Source organism: Macrotis lagotis, chromosome 7 (assembly GCF_037893015.1).
Source record: "Macrotis lagotis isolate mMagLag1 chromosome 7, bilby.v1.9.chrom.fasta, whole genome shotgun sequence".
In the NCBI taxonomy this organism is placed as follows: domain Eukaryota; kingdom Metazoa; phylum Chordata; class Mammalia; order Peramelemorphia; family Peramelidae; genus Macrotis; species Macrotis lagotis.
The window spans coordinates 1,784,428-1,806,734 of NC_133664.1; the positions used below are offsets into that span (position 1 = coordinate 1,784,428).

The 22,307-nt window shown below is 44.8% G+C and overlaps 1 protein-coding gene across 2 annotated transcripts in view; it reads left to right on the forward strand.

Annotated features, from left to right (window-relative positions):
- Nucleotides 1-8,363: 8,363 nt before the first annotated feature.
- Nucleotides 8,364-22,307, forward strand: part of GLCCI1 (glucocorticoid induced 1) — a 47,233-nt gene continuing 33,289 nt past the window's right edge. The window contains exons 1-3 of one of the 2 annotated variants that reach the window (XM_074195385.1): nucleotides 8,364-8,515; nucleotides 16,809-16,895; nucleotides 21,985-22,107. In XM_074195385.1, coding sequence (XP_074051486.1) covers nucleotides 8,495-8,515; nucleotides 16,809-16,895; nucleotides 21,985-22,107 — 231 coding nt within the window. In that variant the 5' untranslated portion in view covers nucleotides 8,364-8,494. The remainder of the gene's footprint in view (nucleotides 8,516-16,808; nucleotides 16,896-21,984; nucleotides 22,108-22,307) is intronic. The other variant, XM_074195384.1, reaches the window with a different exon arrangement.

Sequence of the window (22,307 nt, forward strand, 5' to 3'; positions counted from 1 at the left end):
ATTGTAATAAAGGAAAATCTTAATATGAAATATCTTGGCCTATTCCCCCTCTCCTTTTTCTTTCTCCCATTACATTTCCCTTTTTTCTATTGACTCCATTTTTACACCATATTTTATTTTCAAATTCAGTTTTCTCCTGTGCTTCATCTATAAAAGCTCTCTCTACTTTCTCTATTAACTGAGAAGGTTCATATGAGTATACTGAGAAGGTTCATATGAGTATTATCAGTGTCATTTTTCTATGCAGGAATACATGCAGTTCATCCTCATTAAGTCCCTCATATTTTCCCCTTCTCTTCCAATCTCCATGCTTGACCTGAGTTCTGTATCTGAAGATCAAACCTTCTGTTCAGCTCTGGCCATTCCAAAAGGAACATTTGAAATTCCCCTGGTTCATTGAAAGTCCATCTTTTTCCCTGGAAGAGGACATTCAGCCTTGCTGGGTAGTTCATTCCTGGCTGCATTCTAAGCTCTTTTGCCTTCCGGTATATTGTATTCCAAGCCCTACGGGCTTCCAATGTAGTTGCTTCTAAGTCCTGTGTGATCCTGACTGCAGCTCCACGATATTTGAACTGTGTCCTTCTGGCTGCTTGTAATATTTTCTCTTTGACTTGGGAGTTCTGGAACTTGGCTATGATATTCCTAGGGGTTGATTTTTTTGGGATCTCTTTCTTGGGAGGATCAGTGGATTCTCTCCATTTCTATTTTGCCCTCTGCTTCTAGAATATCAGGGCAATTTTCCTGTAGTAATTCTTTGAAAATGATGTCAAGGCTGTTTTTCTAATCATGACTTTCAGGTATTCCAATAATTTTTAAATTATCTTTCCTAAATCTGTTTTCCATATCAGTTGTTTTTTCAATGAGATAGTTCATGTTTTCTTCTAATTTTTCATTTTTTTTGTTTTGAAGTATTGGATTGATTCCTGATTTCTGGTAAATTCTCCCTGAATTCTATTCTTTGTCCGAAGGATTTTTCCTCAGAGAGTTTTCTTATCTCTTTTTTCCATCTGGCCAATTTTGCTTTTTAAAGCTTTCTTCTCCTCAATAACTTTTTGAACTGTTTTATCCATTTGACCTAAGCTGGTTTTTAGCATGCTGTTTTCTTCAGCATTTTTTTGGATTTCCTTGACTAGGCTGCTGACTTCATTTTCATGTTTTTCCTGCATCTCTCTCCTTTCTTTTCCCATTTTTTCTTCTAACTCCCTCATTTGATTTTCAAAGTTTTTTTTGAGCTCTATCATAGCCTGAGTCCAATTTCTGTTTTTTTTTGGAGTCTTTAGATGCAGGAGCTTGGACTTCCTCATCTTCAGACTGAGTGTTTTCTTGGGCTCACAAACAAAATATTTCTCAATGGTGTTCCTCTTATTTCTCTGCTTGCTCATTTTCCCAGCCTAAGTCTGTTTTGGGATGCTTCCTGAGCTTTTGGGACACTCCAAAGATCTCAGTGTGTGAGGCTCTGTCCTCCGTCCTGATCTGTGAATGACCATAAGCACCCCTCTCTGCTATGGGGCTGAGGTGGGGGGGCCCTGCTGTTCTATGGGGGCCCTAGACTGCGATCAGTATCTGAATGTGGTCAGAGCCCCAGAGTCCTGTTCCAGGGGCAGAGCTCTGCAGTCTCTCTTCACTCCCCTCCTTAGGTTCAATCCCACCCCTATTTTTTTTTTTTAGGTTTTTGCAAAGCAAATGGGGTTAAGTGGCTTGCCCAAGCCCACACAGCTAGGTATTTATTAAGTGTCTGAGACCGGATTTGAACCCAGGTACCACTGTGCCACCTAGCTGCCCTGCCACCCCTATTTTCAAAAGGTAAAACCTACTGAAGCAGATGCTTTCTGGGATGGGTAGATCATAAAGATCAGCTAAATTCCAATAAATTATATGGAATAATAGGCAAAAGAAGGGATCCCTTCCAAAGTTTTTTTTTTAGGTTTTTTCAAAGCATTGGGGTTAAGTGGCTTGCCCAAGGCCACACAGCCAGGTAATTATGAAGTGTCTGAGGTGGGATTTGAACTCAGGTACTCCTGACTCCAGGGCCTGTGCTCTATCCACTGCGCCACCTAGCTGCCCCCAAAGTCTTTTTTTGAAACAACTATGATATTGATATCTAAAGCAGGAAGAGTTAAAATGGAGGAAGAAAATTAAAGACCAATTCTTCATTATTGGGTAAAAAATCCTACATAAAATACTAGCTAGAAGATTACAACATATAAAAATTGAAAATAGTGCCCAAGTGGGATATATGCGAGGAATGCAGGAATGCTTCAACATAAGTAAAACTATTAATATAATTGATGATATCATTAATAAAAGTATCAGAAGTCATAATTATATCTATAGATATAGGAAAAGTTTTTGATAAAGAACAACACTCATTCCTATAAAAAACACTTGAAAGCCCAGATATAAATGGGTTTTTTCTTTAAAATGATTAAGCATCTTCTTAAAACTTATTAGCAAGTTTTATTTACAATGGGAATAAGCTAGAAGCCTTCCCAGTATGATCAGGAGTGAAACATGGACGCCCACTGTCACCAATATTATTTATTATTATATTGGAAATCCTTGTAATAACAATAAGAGAAGAAATAGAAGGAGCCAGAAGGGTTGATGAGGTAATAAAAGAATCTCTTTTTACAGATACAGTGTACTTGGGAAATCCCAAAGTCTCAATTAAAAAGTTACTTGAAACAATTTGAACCAAGTGGCAGAATATAAAGTAAATAAATTCACATAGATAAATCACCAGCATTTCTATGCTTCACCAACAAAACCCTGTGAGAAGCGAGAGCAATTTAAAAAATTTCTCTTCTGTTTTTCTTTCCTATCTCATGGTTTTCTTTTCCCTTAATCCTAATTCTTCATCCAGAAAATGATCGAGCTGTAAACATGTTAAACACAAATGTGTATGGACAATATTCATCAGATTGTTCTCCACTGAGGGGAGGGAAATCATATAACTTAGAAATTTGCATATGCTTGTGAATGAATGTTGAAAAACTTTTCTAACATGTAATTCGAAAAATAAAATATCAATTGATTTTTTTTTTTAGCATTTTTCAAGGCAAATGGGGTTAAGTGGCTTGCTTGAGGCCACACACCTAGGTAATTATTAAGTGTCTGAGGTCAGATTTGAACTCAGGTCCTCCTGACTCCAGGGCCAGTGCTCTATCCACTGTGCCACCTAGCTGGCCCTCAATTGAATTTTTTAAAAAAGAGAAGAGGGAGTAAGTGATGCCCCATTTAAAGTACTTATAGATAGTATAAAAGACCCGAGAGCACACTTACCAAAATAAACTCAAGAACTATAGGCACAAAATGTTATAAAATACAAAATCAGATTTAAATAATTGGAGAAACAGTCATCATTTATAGGTAAGTAGGACCAATATAATAATACAAATGACAATTTGACCTCAATCTATTTTTTCAATGCTATTTCAATTAAATTACCAAAAATTATTTTACTGAGTTAGAAAAAAATAATAAAATTCATTTGGGAGAATAAACAGTCAAGAGTATCACAGGAACTGATCAAAAATATAAAGAAAGGAGGCTTAACATTATCAGACCTTAAACTCTATTGTAAGGAAGTCATCAAAACTATCTGATACTAAAATAAATAGAAAGGTAGCTCGGGGAACAGTACCTATACAAACTGGAAGTGACTCTCATGACCTTTTGGTTGACAGATATTAAGACAGTTGTTGAGATAAAAATTTGTTAAAATTTGTTAGAAAATTAGGTGTCACAATGGATAGAGCACTGGACCTGGAGTCAGAGGACCTGAGTTCTACTATGACCTCAGACACTTAAGAATTACCTTGCTGTGTGACATTGGGCAAGTCACTGAACCCCATTGCCTTGCAAAAACCAAAAAAAAACAAACTTAGGAATGCTGGAAAGGAGTTTGGTAGAAACTGGACATTGGCCAATATCTTACACCATTTCTCAAAATAATGGTTACATGACTTAGAAAGGTAAATACTACAAGAAAATTAGAAAAACATGGAAAATATTATGTATAAGATTTATGGACAGGTGAACAATTGATGAAGAAACAAAATAGCATTGTAAGGTTATAAAATGGGTAATTTTGATTACATCAAATTTAAAAAGGTTTTGTACAAATGAAACCAACGTACCCAAGATGAGAAGGAATGAAGAAAATTGGAAAATAATATAGACAATTTTTAAGATAAAGGGCTCATAGCTCAACTGTATAAAGAACTTTATAAAATTTAGGAGTTATTCCCCAGTTGATAAATGATCAAAGGATATGAATAGATAGTTTTCCCCATTAGATGTTTGATGATCTCAGAAGAATGTGGAAAGATTTGCATGAAATAATGAAGAGTGAAATGAGAGAAATGAGAACATTGTATACATTAACAGCAATATTGTTTTCAGGATAACTTTGAGCAAATTAATCACTTTTTCTCTTATAAATACCCAAATTAGTTCCAGAGGATCTATGAAAAAAGATGCTACCTACATCCAGAGGAAAAAAGTGATAAAAGGAAGTATTAATATTTGTGCCTGATAACGGCCATCTACCACCCATCTACCACTCGCAGTGCTCTCCAGCCTCTTGTTTTGTCTTGACTTGGCCAAACTCAAATCAAGTGAAGGTCCTTGAGGGCAGAGCTTGTTTTGTTTTTGTCTTTGTACCTGCATGACTGACCTATTAGAGGGGTTGACCTCTGCACCAGTCTTCCCTTGCTCTATTTTTTTTTTTTGACAATGCTAATCTGGAGAGAATATCCCCTCCCTGGAGTGCCCGTGATCCATGCAGGTCTGCCTGCCAGCCTGATGTTCAGCTTCTCTAAAAGCTGCCTCTGGAATGGGTTTATCTCCTGCTCTTCCCTAGGGCTGATGGCCCTCAGTCTTGGTTCCTGACAACAGGAGGAAGCTGCTCTTTTTCCCTTTTTTTAAAATTTAATTTCATTTTCCAATTACATGCCAAGATAGTTTTCAACACTTTCAACATTTTTTTTTTATCACTCCCTTCCCATGATGATGAACAATCTGGTAAAAGTTGTACATACAACCCTATTTAGCGTATTTCCATATTAGTCATATTGTGAAAGAGAAATTAGAACGAAGGGGGAAAAACCATGAGTAAGAAAGGAAAGGAACATAAGAAGCATTCAACCTCCATAGCTTCTTTGGGTGTGGATGGCGTAGTCACATAGCAGGTCTGTGAGGGTTGTCACTGAACTGCTGCGAGGAGCTGTGTCTATCCTCTTGATCATCTCACCATGTTCTTGGTGTCTCAAGGTTCTTGCAGCTCGGCTCCCAGGGTCTTTCCAGTCTTCTCCGTACTCCCGACTGCTTGTCCCTGCCTTGTTCAGCCATCTCCGGTGGAGGGGAATTTCCTTGGCTTCCATTCTTCGCCAGCACAAAAAGCTGCTCTAAACGGTTTTGTCTGTGGGGGCCTTTGCCCTTTTAATGCCTCTTCGGGATACAACCCTAGTCACGGCCTTGCTGGGCTGAAGGGGAGGCACAGTTTTATCGTCCTTGGGGCAGAGCTCCAGATTGTTCTCTAGAAAGGTTGGACCATTCACAGCAGTGTCCCCCTCTCCCCTCAACCTCTCCAACATGGACCACTTTCCTTCTTTGCTTAGAAGCTGTCTTTGCAGGGGGGTGATTTTGGGTCAGTTATGGGAATGATGGAGGCTGGTGGCCATCTGGATTTCTGCCTGCTTACCTGAAGAGATTCACCAGACAGGAGTGGGGCATCCTCAGAGGTTGGGTTCTTGTGTTTTTCTTCTTCCATCCTTGTAGTCAGCTGAGGCTGAGATGATAATGCCCACCATGGGCTTTTGCTGAGGTAGAGTCTGGGCTGGTGTTGGTGCCTTCATCCGTGGGAAAGTGATTTTAGTGCTGGATGTCCATGGTCATGGAGTTGAACGTTTTAGACCCCGGAGTGACCAGTGGTGCCCCCTCCCAGGGGTGCTTCTGGTGGTGCCCTCCTTCCCAGGAGGCGGCTCTTGGAGAATTGTGAGGTGCTTCAGTCACTGCTGGGTCTCCCTGCAGCCTGTTTCCCTTAAATTTTAAAACATGAATCTGATCTCACTGATTCCAACTTGAAGCTCAGCTTGTCCAAGCCCTTGGGTGGCTCGGCAGTGCCGTTGCTGCCTCAGTGTCTCCCAGAGAGAGTTGGAGCAGTGCCTGCGGAGCCCCTTCTGGATGGTGTCTGGAACATGCCAGGTCAGGGAACCTCAGCCAGGCTGCATAGCATGTTCCCCATAGGATCCCTTCTTGCCCACTGCACATCCCCTTGTACTTTTTCTGACAACGTCCAGCTTTTCAGAGGGGGTCCTGATCGACCCTTTTTTGAGGAGGGCAAGAATGCCCCCACACCTTGTAAAATATAGGTTGCCACTTGGTGAGGTGTTGCGGTGGTGACCTCCCTGTCTTGGGAGTCCAGTGATGAGTCTGACCCCTCTGAATCCACAGTGCTCTTAGTCAGACCAGCATGGGGCCCACTAGTGTGACCATCCCCATCTGGATCTTCCTTCTGGATTTCTTCTCATCCCTATCCAGATAGTTTCTTCAGGCTTGTCCATAAGCTCATAGGGGCTTTGGATGTTTGAAAGGCATCCCAGCAGCTGATCCCATTTTTTCTGAGCCCCTTGTTTCGTGAAGGAGGCAGCGGGATCCAGCCACTGCCCCCAGAAACAGTGGCCCTTGGATCTGATTCTGCTCTGAGGTGTTCCAGGCCCTGGGCCCCTCTGGGGGACGTGTTCTTCACGATGCTGAGATCCACAGCTCCCTTGGCTCTCTTTGGAATGGACTGAAGGCTTGGAGAGACCTTCTAGATGAATGTTGAATTGACCCAGTCCATTTTGCCTCGTGCCTCCTCCATCAGCCTCTGATCGGGGGGGGGGGGGTCCCTGGAATTCTTGTTTCCAGGCTCAGCTTCCCCTTGCCACTTGGCTGGGAAGGAGCAGGCCTTTTTCTTCAGACCTCTACAGAACTATTGTGGGATGGAGCCCACATAACTATGTTGTCGGTCACCCCACTCTCACCTGGAGAGATATTTTCCTTCTCTTTTTATTTTGGATTTTCTGTCCTGGTTCCCTCTTTGCTCTTCTTAAATTGGAACAGACTTCTAGACGATTTGGTTTCCTTCTGCTGGCTTTCATTGAATTCTGGATTGTCAGAGAGGATGAGGAGACCAAGCTGATCCAAGATTTTGTCCAGTTTATCACTCCCAGATGTATTCTACCATACCAGTGAAAGGCTGTGGACATCCAGCTTTGTCAGCATCCCTTCTGTTATGTTTCCTCTGTCTGTTATTGTCAGGACTGCTGGAATTTGGCTAAACAGTCCCTTTTTAGGTGCCAACCAAGTGGACATATAGATCCAAAATATCTGAGTAGTAGCAGCAAAGTCAGGAAGCCCCTAGGCAGCAGCAGTGGCCATTTAGAGTGAATTCAGAAGCCCTCCCTCACCTGTCCACCTGGACTGGAAGGTCTGCCCATCTTGGCTGTTCTTGTGTATTTGAAATCATTGGGGTCCCCTTGTGGTACCTTAGGAGAGGACCCCGGGAGTGGCTGAGGTCAGCCTTCTGGGGGGGTGGTGAGCTTCCTTCCAGCTTAGCTGAATTGATACATTCCATCTAAGAGAGTGAGGCGCAGGGATCTGTCTGGACCGAGAATCATCTTGGTTTGGATCTGAGACAAGGTAGGGCTTTTCTGGTATTGGCTTGGATTGGCATTTTCTGACCCATGGGCATGTCTGTAGGTTCAGCTTCAGCTCCTCTCAGTCCTAACCTGGGTCCCCATGGTCCAAGGTTCTAAAGGTTGGTGACTGGGGATGTGGGTTCCTCATAGCACTCGGCTTGACCAAAGCAGACGGCATTCTTCGTCTGTTGGCCATCCTTTGGGGGATGACTTTCCATCCGCAACTCGGCATGGTTTGGGCCCCAGGGAACATGGGACCCTTTGGGCTCCCCATCTTCCCCCTTTAGAGTATAAGCTCCTTTGTGCCCCTGGAGCTGGCACAGCCTGGCACACAACACTTCTTCACTGTCTCTTGACTTGTCTGGTCTTTGGCAGTATGATGGAGTAAAAGGCACCCTGGATGGGAGTCAGGAGGTCCCAGTTTTGGTTTCCTCCTGCTCCCTGCTCTTTTGGGAAGTCCAGCCTCAGGCCAGAGGCCTCCAAAGGCTCTGGGGCTTGAGCTGGGTCTGCCTTGCTTCCTCCAAAGTGCTTAGAATTTAGTTTTCATCTTTATATTTTTTGGCTGGACCTGTGATTTCACAGGGTGGGACTGCCCCGGGGCAGCATCCCTTAGAGGTTCCCACTCCCTTCACAAAAGGCATCACCAACCCTGTGCATCTCTTCTCTCTGTTTTTGCAGGGGACAGGCCGAAGACGCAGCAGGCGAAAACTTCCAATTCAATAAGACGAACCTCTTCTTTGGATACCATAACAGGACCTTACCTCACCGGACAGTGGCCCCGGGACCCCCACCTCCACTACCCGTCGTGCATGAAAGACAAAGCTACTCAGGTAACATGACTGGAGATTCTGCCTCAACCAGGGCCTGAGGTGAAGGGATGAAGAAGCATTCACTTACCTGGTACTCCTGTGGGGAGTCCTGGACTGAGTCGGGGGAAAGGGGACACCTCTTTCCCTCCCCTTTACCTCCCTCCCTCCCTCCCACCTTCACCTCCTCCTCTCTCCCTTCCCTCCCTCCCTGTCGTCCTCCTCTCCCCCCTTTACCTCTCTTCCCCCTTTATCTCCCTTCCCCTTTACCTCCCTCACCCCCCTCCTCTCTCCCTCTCTTCTTTGCTCTTTTTCTTCCTCCCTCTGTTACCTCTCCCCCCTCACGGTGTCCAGTACATTGTGAAATCCTAATTGATACTCGTTCCTCCCTGATCAGCACAAAAGTTTGGCCTGGGCTTGTTTACCTGGGTTCCTTTGGCATCCTGATGCACTTCTCTTCCCTCACCCCCACTTCCAGGTGCCCACTCTAAGGAGCCCAGAATTTGGGTGGTCCCCCAGTCCTCCAGCGGCGGAGATGATGGGCTGGAGTCTCTATACTCTTTCCCAGAACTCCTGTTCCAGTTGGGGTAGAGGAGGCTTTAATGGCAAAGTAGATGGAAAGCTTGATGGTCCTGAAGGCATAGGAGTAAAAAGAGAGGATGTGTCCGGGGGGGTCCAGGGTGCATCGGTGGGTCACTTTGTGACTTTGACCTGGGACCATGTTTGAGTGATGAAGCAGTTACCCCAAGGTCTACAGCTGGCCTATCACAGGCCTGTGCTGGCCTGTGTTCCACTCTCACCCCAGTGAGACCCCTCTTTCCTGCTGACCTGCTACATTGTCTTGGGCTGGAACTTGTTTTGGCCTGTGCTTTGTGGCTTCTACTGTGCTAGAATTCATTTTGAGACGTTGTTCCAGGTAATTTGGAGGGTATTTTAGGCAGGCATGTGTGTATCCTGGCCTTTACTCTGCCATCTTGGCTCTGCCTCCCCCCTCCCCTGGGCCCAACCCAAATTTCCATACTTTCTTGGAATCCCAGTGCCCTCATGTCATCCATCCATCCTTTGTCCAGGTTAGATGATGATACTTGCTTCCAAGGTGCCTTTCCCACAGGGTTTTCTTTCTGACCCCCTCCTTCTTTCCTGGTTAGGGCCATTGCAGCTGAGCAGCAGGTCAGCCCAGGGGACCTTGGACTCTGCCTCCCTTCTCTCTTGTAGATGTTCTGGAATTCTCCAAGTCCCCACCCCCTATCCTCTGTCCCTTCTCCTCTATAGGCACTTGAAGCTTTTCTGTATGTTTCTGTGCCTAGGTCAGATGCCAAGAACTAAGGAGCCCCCTTAGTGTCCAGAGTTGGGGCAGACCCTGAGACCTAGGGTCCTGGGACTGCTTAGGGGTTCAGGAACTGCAGATGGTATCTCTCTGGCCAATAGAAATGAATAGACATGTTTGATCAAAAATACACATCTGTGAATAGAGACAAACATAGCCATCTGCATGTTATCGGGATGGTGAAGACTTCTTTCTTCCAGGTGGTAGGATAGTTGTTTCTGGGGACCTGTCCTCCATAGGGTGCCCTCCTTGCCCCTGGAATCTGGCCTAATGCTCCTGTCTGCACTCCCCCCTCCCCAAGAAAAAGTTCTAAACCCTTTCCCACCCCATTCTTCTGGCAATAGGCTAGTAAAGGGGGACTGGAAGGGGAGAGAGGAAGGGAAGGATGAGAGGAGAAGGGGGGGGGAAGGCAGATAGAGACAAGAGAGGGAGAGAAGGGGACAGACCCTGGTGCATCCTGTCTGCACTGATTGTGTAGGATCCTGAATGCTCAGCCAGTTTTGATTGCTTCTCTCTTTTTTGTTCTTGACTCTAAGCCAACTGAGGAAGACTCTTTGAGAGTCTCCCTGGGCCTCCACAGATGAAGGGTACTTGCAACAGCCTTGGGGACTCATAGCCCTAATCTCTCCTTAGAGAAGCTGGACAGGTGGTGGAGGAGATCCATTCAGTATCTAGCCCTGGACAGAAAGCTACAACCCAGGAGAGTTTGTAAACCCCTCAGTCATTTCCTGAGAAACTATAGGAATTGAGCAAAATGGGAAATACCACTGATTCACCTCAGAGAAGGGAAGAGGAAAATCTGGGAAGCAATCTCTCCCTCTTCTCTCTCTCTCTCTCTCTTTCTCTCTCTGTGTGTATGTGTGTCTCTGTCTTTCTCTGTTTCTCTATCTTCCCCTCTCTCTTTGTCTCTCTAGCTTTCTGTCCCCATCTCTTCTTCCTCTCCCAGCTCCCTCTTCCTCTCTGTCTGGGCTCTTGTTCCTTCCCAAGCCCAGGTTTAGACACAAAGCTGTGCTATCGCAGAGGCCCTTGCTGCCATGAGTGTGAGGGAGCTTGGTGGAGACCCTGGCAAATGGCTCCGGCCCAGTTATTCCTCTCAAGGATTCTTTGTGCCTCTTGACCCTTGCCTGAGCAAAATGACCTCCACCCTGCCTTCCTCCTTTCTGTTGCAGACCGGCCATGGTCCCTATTTCTGGCAGCTTCCAATTCAGCTATTCCTTTCTGTTTTAAAGGGACTGCAACTTTTCCAAAGAGCAGGTTATTTTTAGCCCAGCTTTAACTGGTTCCATCAGATTTTTCCCCTAGTTTCTTTGGGGTCCCAGAGCCAGAACCACTACCACAGGTTGCCCAGGGTTAGCCGGGGTCTGGGGGGGGGGGCATCAGACAGTTTCTGAAAGGTGCTGCCCTGTTTGTGTGCATGATGGTGAAAATGTCCTAGGAAATCCAAAGCCTAGTGAGCCCAGGCTCTGCCTGTGCAGAAGTTCCTCCATCCCTCATCCACTCTGTCTCTGTGTCTGTCTGTCTGGTCCAGGACCTCTCCCATGCCTTTTTTCCCATTGCCCGTGGTCTTTCTCATCCTCAGAGTGGCCTGTGGTCTTGTCTCTTCCCCATGGAGGAACTGTATCAGTGCCCTGGTCTCTGAAGACCTGAAGCCATGACTACTGACACATGGCAATCATATGGAGGCTGCAGGGACTCTTGGCTCTCCTCAGTAGATGAGGCAGGCTGTTTACGGTGAAGAGCAGCCCGAGGCCTTAGGTACCCCCTGGAGCTAGTCCCCAGAATGGGAATATGCCCACACCAGGGAAGCCATGTGAAACAGTAATTGTGTAAAATAGGGTGGGAGTAAAACTGCCCAGTGTAAGGGACTGTTGTGTGTGTGGGAGCACTGTAAACTTTCATCATCCTCGAGCACTGTTTTACTGGTTGATTGGAGAGTGCTATGGGAGTGGGAGTAGACCAGGGACTGGGGAGGATATTTAAGCATTGTATTTGGTCTAATAAACATAGATCTTGGAGAACTTTCCATCTTTGTCTCCCACCCCTTCTGCACAGGGTGAGGATAGGTTAGCCCGCAGGAACCCAACACTTCCTGAGCAGGTAGTCAAACAGGAACTTAACAATCTGCTTTGGAGAACGTCTGTTTTGGAGAATGAGAACACAAAATATTTTGCTTTCCATTAAAAGGGGCATCCACTTTTCATTGGTTCCAAGGCCTAATATTTTATATTCTAAAACCAACATCTTAAATTGGGCTTAGAAGTCACTCTAAAGTCTAAAGTTGACTTCACATCCTGCCTCTGCTTCCTACCTGTTTAACCTTGGATATCACTTAACCCTTGGACATCAGTTACCGTATCTAAAATTGAGTCTGTGATATTTAATGTGAATTTATCATTTATATATGAAAGGATTGGACTAGATAATTCTATATCCTATTAAAAGAACTGGAGACCATAGGGAACCTGCAGAAAATTGCAAATAAGATGTAAAGAATTGAAGGGATAGTCAGTGCTCTTGGTTGACTATACCCATGTAATAAGATAATAAAAATTCACTTTTTGAGGAACAGAGGGTCAACCACTCAAAGTAAAAGATGAAATGAGTGTGACCTTTATAAAAATTATTAGCAATAAGTCAATATTGAAGTTAGGCAAGGAGATAATAAGAGAGTAGCTAGATTCCCTGGATGAATTTAAATCTCCTGGTCCAGATGGGATACAGTAATAATGGGTGAATGTTACAGCTGAGCCACCATCTGTAATAGTCAAGAAATAATGGGATTGGAGAAGGGCAAACACATTTTCCCTCAAAGGGGAAAAAAATGCATTCTGAAAACTGAGCTTGTTCATTTGACTTCAGTTCCTTGGAAAACTCCAGAATGGATCATTAAAGAGGTAGTTGCCAGATATCTAGACAGGGAAGCAGCAATGATTACACACAAGGTGGAGTCAAGATGGTGACAAGAATGGATCGTGTCTTAGGCGCTCTCTCATAAAACTCATAAGCTAAGGACTTTAACTAAATTTTTGAGAGACAGAACCCACAGAGGGACCCAGTGAGGCAGTTCTCCTACTCGGGGTAACCTGGAAAAGAGCAGAAAGGCTCTGCTCCCCGGGGTTGGAGGGGCGGCCCGCCAGAGGGGTAGCCCGCCAGAGCAAAACAACTTCAGCCTCCTGGAGGCAGCCCCAGGGTGCTGGGAGCCACAGCTCACAGCATCAGGGGAGTCTCCTGAGCTACGCCCTGGGGAGCACCTGGCACAAATTGGGGGAACAGCGGGGGACCTCTGCCAGAGCAAGCACGTGAAGCCCAGCCCTCAGGGCACACAGAGAGCAGCACAGCCAAGTTCCAGGAACAGAAGCAGATGGAGCCTGTAAGCAGGAGCCCCCAGGGCATGAGCCCATTGAGCTGAGGGAGGGGAGTGAAGAGAGACTGCAGAGCTCTGTCCTCTGCCCCGGAACAGGACTCTGGGGCTCTGACCACATTCAGATCTTGATCGCAGTCTAGCGCCCCCATAGAACAGCAGGCCCCCCCCCCCACCTCAGCCCTGTGGCAGAGGGGGGTGCTTATGGTCATTCACAGACCAGGAGGGAGAACAGAGCCTCACACACTGAGACTCTTGTGGGAGTGTCCCAAAAGCACCCCCAAAACAGGCTTAGGCTGGGAAAATGAGCAAGGAGAGAAACAAGAGGAACACCATTGAGAAATATTTTGCATATGATGAGCCCAAGAAGGATCAAAATACTCAGTCTAAAGATGAGGAAGTCCAAGCTCCTACATCTAAAGACTCCAAGAAAAACAGAAATTGGACTCAGGCTATGACAGAGCTCAAAAAAACTTTGAAAATCAAATGAGGGAGTTAGAAGAAAAAATGGGGGAAAAATGAGAGAGATGCAGGAAAAACATGAAAATGAAGTCAGCAGCTTAGTCAAGGAAATCCAAAAAAATGCTAAAGAAAACAGCATGCTAAAAACCAGCTTAGGTCAAATGGATAAAACAGTTCAAAAAGTTATTGAGGAGAAGAATGCTTTAAAAAGCAAAATTGGCCAGATGGAAAAAAAGATAAGAAAACTCTCTGAGGAGAACAAATCCTTTGGACAAAGAATGGAATTCAGGGAGATTGATGAATTTACCAGAAATCAGGAATCAATACTTCAAAACCAGAAAAACAAAAAATTAGAAGAAAATATGAAATATCTCATTGAAAAAAAAACTGATAGGGAAAACAGACTTAGGAAAAATAATTTAAAAATTATTGGAATACCTGAAAGTCATGATCAGGAAAAGAGCCTTGACATCATTTTCAAAGAATTACTACAGGAAAATTGCCCTGATATCCTAGAAGCAGAGGACAAAATAGAAATGGAGAGAATCCACTGATCCTCCCGAGAAAGAGATCCCCAAGAAAACAACCCCCAGGAATATTATAGCCAAGTTCCAGAACTCCCAAGTCAAAGAGAAAATACTACAAGCAGCCAGAAGGACACAATTCAAATACCATGGAGCTGCAGTCAGGATCTCACAGGACTTAGCAGCAACTACCTTAAAAGCTCATAGGGCTTGGAATATAATATACTGGAAGGCAAAAGAGCTTAGAATGCAACCAAGAATCAACTATCCAGCAAAACTGAATGTCCTCTTCCAGGGAAAAAGATGGACTTTCAATGAACCGGGGGAATTTCAAATGTTCCTGTTGGAATGGCCAGAGCTGAACAGAAGGTTTGATCTTCAGATACAGGACTCAGGTGAAGCATAGAGATTGGAGGAGAAGGGGAAAATATGAGGGACTTGATGATGAACTGCACGTATTCCTGCTTAGAAAAATGACACAGATAATACTCATATGAACCTTCTCAGTTAATAGAGCAGGTAGAAGGAACATTTATAGTTGAAGCACCGGAGAAAGCTGAATTTGAAGATAAAATACAGCATATATACTCAATGGGGTATAGACATCTGGAGTAAGAAGGATGTGGGGACAGGGGGAAGGGGTGGGGATGTGAATGAAGGAGGAGAGGATGGACCATAGGGGGAGAGTGGTCATAATATAACACATTTTCTTTTTTACTTCTTGCAAGGGGCTGGGATTGGATGGCCTGCCCAGGACCATAGGGCCAGGTGGATGCTGGGCCTAAGGGGTGGTTCAGGGCCTCTTGGCCCCAGAGCTGGGGATCTGTCTGCTGCACCACTCAGCGACCCTACAACAGAGTCAGAGTGAAAGGAGAGAGAAAATATAGTACATGGTAGTGGAGAAATATGAAAGGGAGGGAGTTGCTATCAGCAATGGCAACGGTGGAAAAATATGGAAGTAACTTTTGCCATGGACTTCAGATGGGGCTTGGTAGCCTGCCTGGGGCCGCATAACAGGGTGATCGTTGGGTGTCTGAGGCAGGATTTGGACCCGGGTACTCCTGGCTCAAGGGTCAATGCTCTGTCCGCCACCCAGCCACCCCTACTATTATTACTATTTTATTTCGTTTTGGGTCTTTTTTTTTTCTTTTTTCTTTTTGGTTTTTGCAGAGCAGTGGGGTTTGGGTGGCTTGCATGTCACACGGCTGGGTGATTGTTGGGTGTATAGGGCCAGATGTGGGTTCCAGGTGCTCATGACTCCAGGGCTGGTGCTCTGTCCATTGCGCTACCTGGCCATACCTACAATTATTACTATTATTTTTTAAATTTTAACTTTAATTTTTTTCTCTCCCCTTTACTTTATCGCTAAAGCAAGTCTATATTTATGGGGGGGAGGGAGTATTTTGTTTACTCTTAAACAAGAATATTTTATTAATGCAAAAACATTATTTGTACAAAATGAGAATCAATATTAAAGAAAAAGAAAAAAAAAGCAATGATTACACAGAGCTGACTCATGACCTTATTTAGATCTTGTCAAACTCACCTCATTTCCTAACTTAGTAAATGATGACCTAAGATTGTTGTGCAGCCACAACAAAGTGCAGGAGAAAATGGGATGGGTCCTGAAGACCAGAGGAAGCCAGCCCCTCAGGTGATGTGTCCTATGCACCTGAGCCTTGAGCTCAGACTCCCCTTAGCCATGTGGCCCTGGGCAAGTCATTGAACTCAATTTGCCTCAGCTCTTCATCTATAGAATGAACTGGAGAAGGACAGACCAACCAACAACCACGTCTCCTGTGCCAGCCAGCTCAGGAGGCTTTTCTGGATTCCAAAACCTTAATTCAGTCTACAAAATGACATTTGCAGACCGGACCACCTGGGGTTCCTCACCATCCGTAGGGTATGTCTCTTCTTATTAGGACTTGCCGAGACATTCTCTGAGGATGGTCACCACTTCCCCCATTCCACCCCCACCCAGGTCGATAGCCATAGTTGGAAGGTCATAAAAATATAATTATAGCTTTTTGAGGAATTTTGTATGATTTTGATATCTATATGGAAAACCCATTGTTGGACCAGAGCCTTTAGGATTTTTTTTCTGCATATCAAATGCTGTTTAAAAAAGACATGCACAATTAGATCAGATATTTTTTATTTTTTTAGTCAGTTGGATGATGGTAAAGCTGTGTGGTCCATAGTAAAGCAAATTTTGAAGGGATCTGCCGCTATTCTTCATCTAGAATGCTGCTAATTCACATAGAAGTGATTCGCACAAATTTTTGTAGAGATGGAAGTAGAGGTTAAGTTGGGTCAGTGTCATTGGTGTTTTTTGAATGCTTTGTTTTGCTAAGAGTCAAACTCATTGCATTTCCTTCTCTTCATCTTTAGTCTTCTTTGGTGTCTACTGCGTCTCTCGTTTTTTGATGATAGGGATACTGACTTTGTTGTCACTAATGGAGTAACAAGTTGGTGATAGAAATGCTGGCACATCCTTTCTGTTTGTGATTCCCTCCCATTTCACTCGTGGGCTTTGAAACTCTAATTCAGATTGTACAAAGATGGTTCCACCTCCTGTCAGGGGTCATCTGTGGGGATTGGTGATGCTCTGCTCAAATGAGTCATGTGTTTTTCTTTCTTTAGACACCAAGCTGTTGGGCTGAAGAGGGGGCAGAGAAGAGATCTCATCAGCGATCAGCATCATGGGGCAGCTCGGATCAGCTGAAAGAGGTAGGCTTGGTGTGGTGGCAGTCCAAGTGGTGAGAAGCCAGTGTGACCCCAGCTGGACTGGATGTTTGTTTTTTGTTTTTGTTTTTGTTTTTTGCAAGACACTGGGGTTAAGTGACTTGCGCAAGGTCACACAGCTAGGTAATTAAGCGTCTGAGGCCACATTTGACTCAGGTCTTCCTGACTCCAGGACTGGTGCTCTGTCCACTGCACCACCTAGCAGCCCTTCCTGGACTGGATGTTGAGAAGCATCCAGTTTCACTTTTCTAGAGTGATTTACCTTCAGAGGTTCTGGCCTGTCCCTCATTTTGGCCAAATAATGTCAGCACTTTTAATTTTATCTCAGCATTTTTCCATTTCCTCCCTCAAATTTATCTCCATATTTCCTATTTGGCAGAGCTCCCATCAGAGGCTTTGTTCCTGGCTGTGTGACAGGTCGTTTAGACTCTGGGATCCTCCCTTGGTTCTCCCAGCACTGGTTGGATGGCCTTGTGGGGTCCTGCTGCAGAGGAGTGAGCAGCTGGCAGTCTTGCTTTTTCTTGGTTTGGGTGCTTGCATGAAGGGTTGGCAGACTCAAGGGTGCAGGCACCAGGGCATGAGGGAGGATCCAGTAGAGAGGGAAGAGAGAGGTCCAAGAGCTGATCAGTGTGGCGTCTGTTGCTCCTAGAGGATACTGGAGAACTTGGCTGCATCACTCTTGGGCTTGTCTTCTCACTCCTCATGGTCATGTTATCCCTGTTAAAGGCAGTGTACTAATGTAGATAGATATAGGGGTGAATCTAGGAAAATTTACATTTAAAAGAGGTGGTTGCCTCAGACACTACATAGTTGTGTGACCCTAGACAAATCACTTCGTATCTTTCTACCTCAGTATCTCATCTGTAAAGTTGAGACAATCTAAATAATAGCCCCTATTTTTCATGGCTATTCTGAAGATCAAAGGAAAGTGCTATAGACAATGCTGCCTTTAATTATTTTTCAAAGCTCGCCTCTGATACTGTGTGTCCATGGATAAAAGAGCCCTTCATCTCAACTTCCTGCCTTTTAGTTTCCCTGTCTGTGAAAGGGGTTCTTTCTTGCCCTTAGGACAGGCAGGTAATGAACTTGTCTGCAGAAGATGAGACTTGGGCCCAAGACACCCAGGCTTGGGTTCCAGCAGGGAGGTTCTATTCTTTCCCTCTTGCTGCCAGACAGCCATTTGACTCTTCTGGGGCTTTTTACATGGTGGTTGTGTCAAACTTTCTCTTCTTGTCATAGAGAATGTCATCCCTAAAGGGAGGCTCTTCCATTTTGCCTTTGAACTACCCCAGACACCTCTGGCCCCAGGCTCTGAGATGTCTCCTTGACTTTTCCATTCCCAACTTTTCCTGGGGTGTCTGTCTGATCACCCCACTGTCTACTCTCTCCCTTTGTCCTATAGCTTTACCCACAGTTCTCTCTCTTTTACAAACTCATCTCTCTGCCCCTTGAACTCTTGCCTGGTCACCACCCACCAACTTGTGAGTGCATTGGCCTCTCCTTCCTCATTCTCAGGGCTTGGATGGACTCGGGGAGCATGCTTTTCTGTCTGGCCCCCAGCAGAGTCCTCAACTGAAAGTAGAGACCCTGGCACAAATCCCTTGTTAGTCTTGGGATTTTGGCCCCCTTGTCATGTCTTCATGGTGGACAGCTGCGCCGCTGGCTCTTGCCAAGACCATGCCTAAGAGGCTCCAGTGTATTTTGTGATCCAGGAGGAATTAATTTTTGTGTTATTTATCATATATTATATGGTTTATCATATTGTGGGTATTTGGACCAGCCTAAGTAGAATGCCATTCTTCAGCCTTTATATTCTCAGGATTTGGATGGAAAGTTGAAAGGAACAAATTAATCTGCCTGTCCATGTTTCCAGTTTCCTGTATTTAGGGTTAGATGTGAAATCAGGGGCACACATTTAGAGTTGGAGTTGAATTTGTATAAAATTATTTGTAGCAGTTCTTTTTTGTGGTGGCCAAGAATTGGATTTGAGGGGATGCCCATCCATTGGAGAATGGCCGAACAAGTTGTGACATATGAATGTGATGGAATATTATTGTTTTAGAAGAAGAGTTGAGCAGGTGGATTTCCAAAAAACCTGAAAGAATGACCTGAACTGATCACAGTTTTGTAACAGTGATTGATGTGAAAGACTGCTCATCTGAACAATGAACTTCTGGTTCCCATTTCCCAACTTAAGTCCTTCTCCTTTCCTTCAAGGGTGGTTTCCATGTTTTGAGGTGTAGGGAACGGCACCTTTCTCTTCTCTCTTGAATAACCCTACAGGTGGATTGACCTGTTGCTTCTGAGTAAGATTTCTCTCTAATCTCTTGTCACTAATGGAAACTCATAAACTTTTTTCATATTTTAAAAAAATAATTTTTTCTTCCTTTACTAACAACTAGATAAAAGTGAGGGAAAAGTCTAGGATAAGAGAAGTGGTTGACTAGGGAAAAAATTTCACCACCAAATATCTCTGATATTGGGTCCAATATTTATATGTGGGCAGCTATCAAATAGATACTATCCCTGACTATTCTGCCATGGTTATATGCCAAAGGATATGAAATACAGTTTTCAAAAGAAGAATTGGAAACTGTTAACCTTATGCAAATGTTGCCCCAAATAAGAGAAATAACAATCAAATCATCTCTGTGGTTTCACCTCATAGCCAATAAATTGGCAAATCTAACAAAAGAAGGAAATGGCTAGTGTTGGAGAGCCTATAGAAGAGGGTAACATTGTTGGTGGAGTTGTAGGTTGGTGCAGCCATTTTGGAAAACAATCTGAAACTGTGTCTGAAAAGGGCCCACATTGACAATACCCTTTTACTCAGGGAACCTGCTGCTGGACAAATAACTTAAGGAAGTCTAGCAGAAGAAGAAAGGTCCAGTATATCCCAAAACAATTCTGTTAGTGCTTTGGGGAATAGCAGAGAACTGGAGGCATGAATGTCCATCTATTAGAAACAGCAAAACAAAAGGTAGTACTTGATTGTAATGCAGCCCTCCTTTGGTTAATGCTAAGATAAGTAGGGCCAAGAGAAGAGTAACCCCAGCAGCCATAGCAGCGGGAAGTGCCAGGAGACCCACAGGAGTCAGACAGGCTGCTGTGGCATCCCCCTGAGGAAGAGCTCTGGGGTGGTGGGGTTGGGACCTATCTCACACCAGACTTCACAGTTCTGCTGACCTGCTTCCCTAACTCCAAATTCACACCCTTTTCAAGGTCTTTGTCTTCAAGAATGCCTCTTAGAGAGAGGACCAGGAACATATTGGGAAACAAGGGAATATAAAAACCAGTAACCAGAAAATACAATCACCACTCCTTCAGAGATGCCTTGGACTCCATGTTGAATGAAGATGGAAGAACCCTTCCTAAAACTTCTGCCACTGATTGCCACTTCTGGGGCCCAAGGCTCCTGTGGTTTCTAGTGGAAGGAAGAAAGGAGTCTGCATCTAGCCAGTCCCTGCAATATCTGTCTAGGTCATAAGGATGTTTCTGTGTCTATGTAAAAGACCAAACTAAACTTTAATATTATTGGAGGGATCCCCGTGGTTGGGAAGTGGTGAAATAAAGACATTCCTGATACTGCCGCCTTTATTAAGATCTGTGTGATGGGGAAAAGGACTGGGACTTAGTAGGGGGCCTGGGGTCATGGGACAAGCTAGATAAATTAACTGTGATCTTTGGGGTTCAGTTTTCCTCACTGGCTATCTACCTTCTCATCACAGACCCTGACATGGAGAACAGGAGGGTGTGTGGTGGGGTCAGGGTCACAGCTAATGAAGGGGCTCATGTAACTGCTCTGCATTATGTAACTGTTCATGTAACTGCATCTAGGATGCCCAAACCTGGATTTCATCTAGCGACTATATATAAAATTATAGGATTATTCCTAGTTACCACTAATCCTCTTTGACAAGTGAGATTTTTAAAAAATTATTATGATAGGCATAGGGACCAGTCCTGAGGTTCAGTGTGATCTCCCAGGTTGTAGGCTGCATTGTAGGAAGAATATTGACTCTAGACACAGGAAAGAGTCACGTGATATAAACTCTCTGGGCTTCAGGGTTTTCATCTGTAAAATGGGGGAGAGAATCCCAGCAGCCCCCCCTCCCTTGATTGTTGTGATGAAAGGACTAGGTACATTTACTGGAGCAGTTTCTGTGACATAAAAGAGCCATCTGTCCATAGAGGACTAAAAGAAATGTGTTTTGGTGGATTAGTGTTTTCACTCTTTAGCAACATTGTTTGAAGGACTTTGGGTCAGAGGTTCTCCAGAAGATCCTGAAGCATCTCTCGGTCAAACTACCACATGAGGGAAGGTTTCCAGATGACTCTCCCCTTGGTACAAGCTTCTTGTGCCATTCTTTTCTCATTTATTGTTAAAACTCAGCTTTGCTTCCCGAGAAAAAGATTGTGAGCTGATTTTTCCAGAAATGTCTATTGATTAGTCAACTCTCCATAAAAGGAAAGACACACTTGATAATTGAGCATGGTTCTGCCACACAGCTCAGAAGGTCATTTGTTTTGCCTTTGAAGCTTCTCCCCCTGAACACATTCTCTCCAGTGTGTTTTGGCACCAAGGTATTGGCCTGCTGCCGACTCTTTCTGCCTTCCTATAGTTGACTGTCGCAGCTGTGGAGTGAATGGGACACGTTGGGGTGGTGGGAGATGGAAGCTTGGGCTTCTGAGCCACAGGGCGAGGCTTCTCTCCCCTAGTTCCCTAGATGAGGTTGGGGCTTCTCCCTCCTCTCACCCACCTTCGTCTCTTTACTTTCTGGTCAGGTCAGATTGTTGGATCGGGAAGTCATTTTTGGACCAGTATTGGCAGAACAACTCCTAGGAGCAACCGGGGGGAGCCCTTGAAAGGTGGGACTGAGGAGGCTCCAGAGCCATTGATGCGGGCAGGATTGTGAAGGATGGGGTCATTGTAGTGGTGGTAATGTGGTGGTATGGTGGTAATGTAGCTGCTAATCTTTTCATCTTTTTGCCCCGTGGATGGTGAACGTGCACATGGTCCACTTCCATGGAGACCTGTGCTCCCCTGTGATCCTTCCTTGTTTCTCTTCTCCAGCAGATCGCCAAGCTGAGACAACAGCTTCAGCGTGGCAAGCAGAGTAGTAGCCGGCACAGCCACCGAGAAAAAGACCGCCACTCACCTCTGCACAGCAACCCTGCAGCCAGCAGCCAGACTCAGGTGAGACAGCTTGGTGTCAGGAGTGTTGTGGGGAGGGAATTGCTCCAGTGGGCTGTGATCTAGAGCTGAGGATAGACTGCCCACAGATAGAGAACTAATGGACTAAGGGAAAAATGAAAAGAACTGCAAGGGGTTGCCACAGTGCCCAGAGCCTTGGGGGGTTGGGGGGTGTTTGGAGTCCGCAGTCCTGGAGTTCAAAT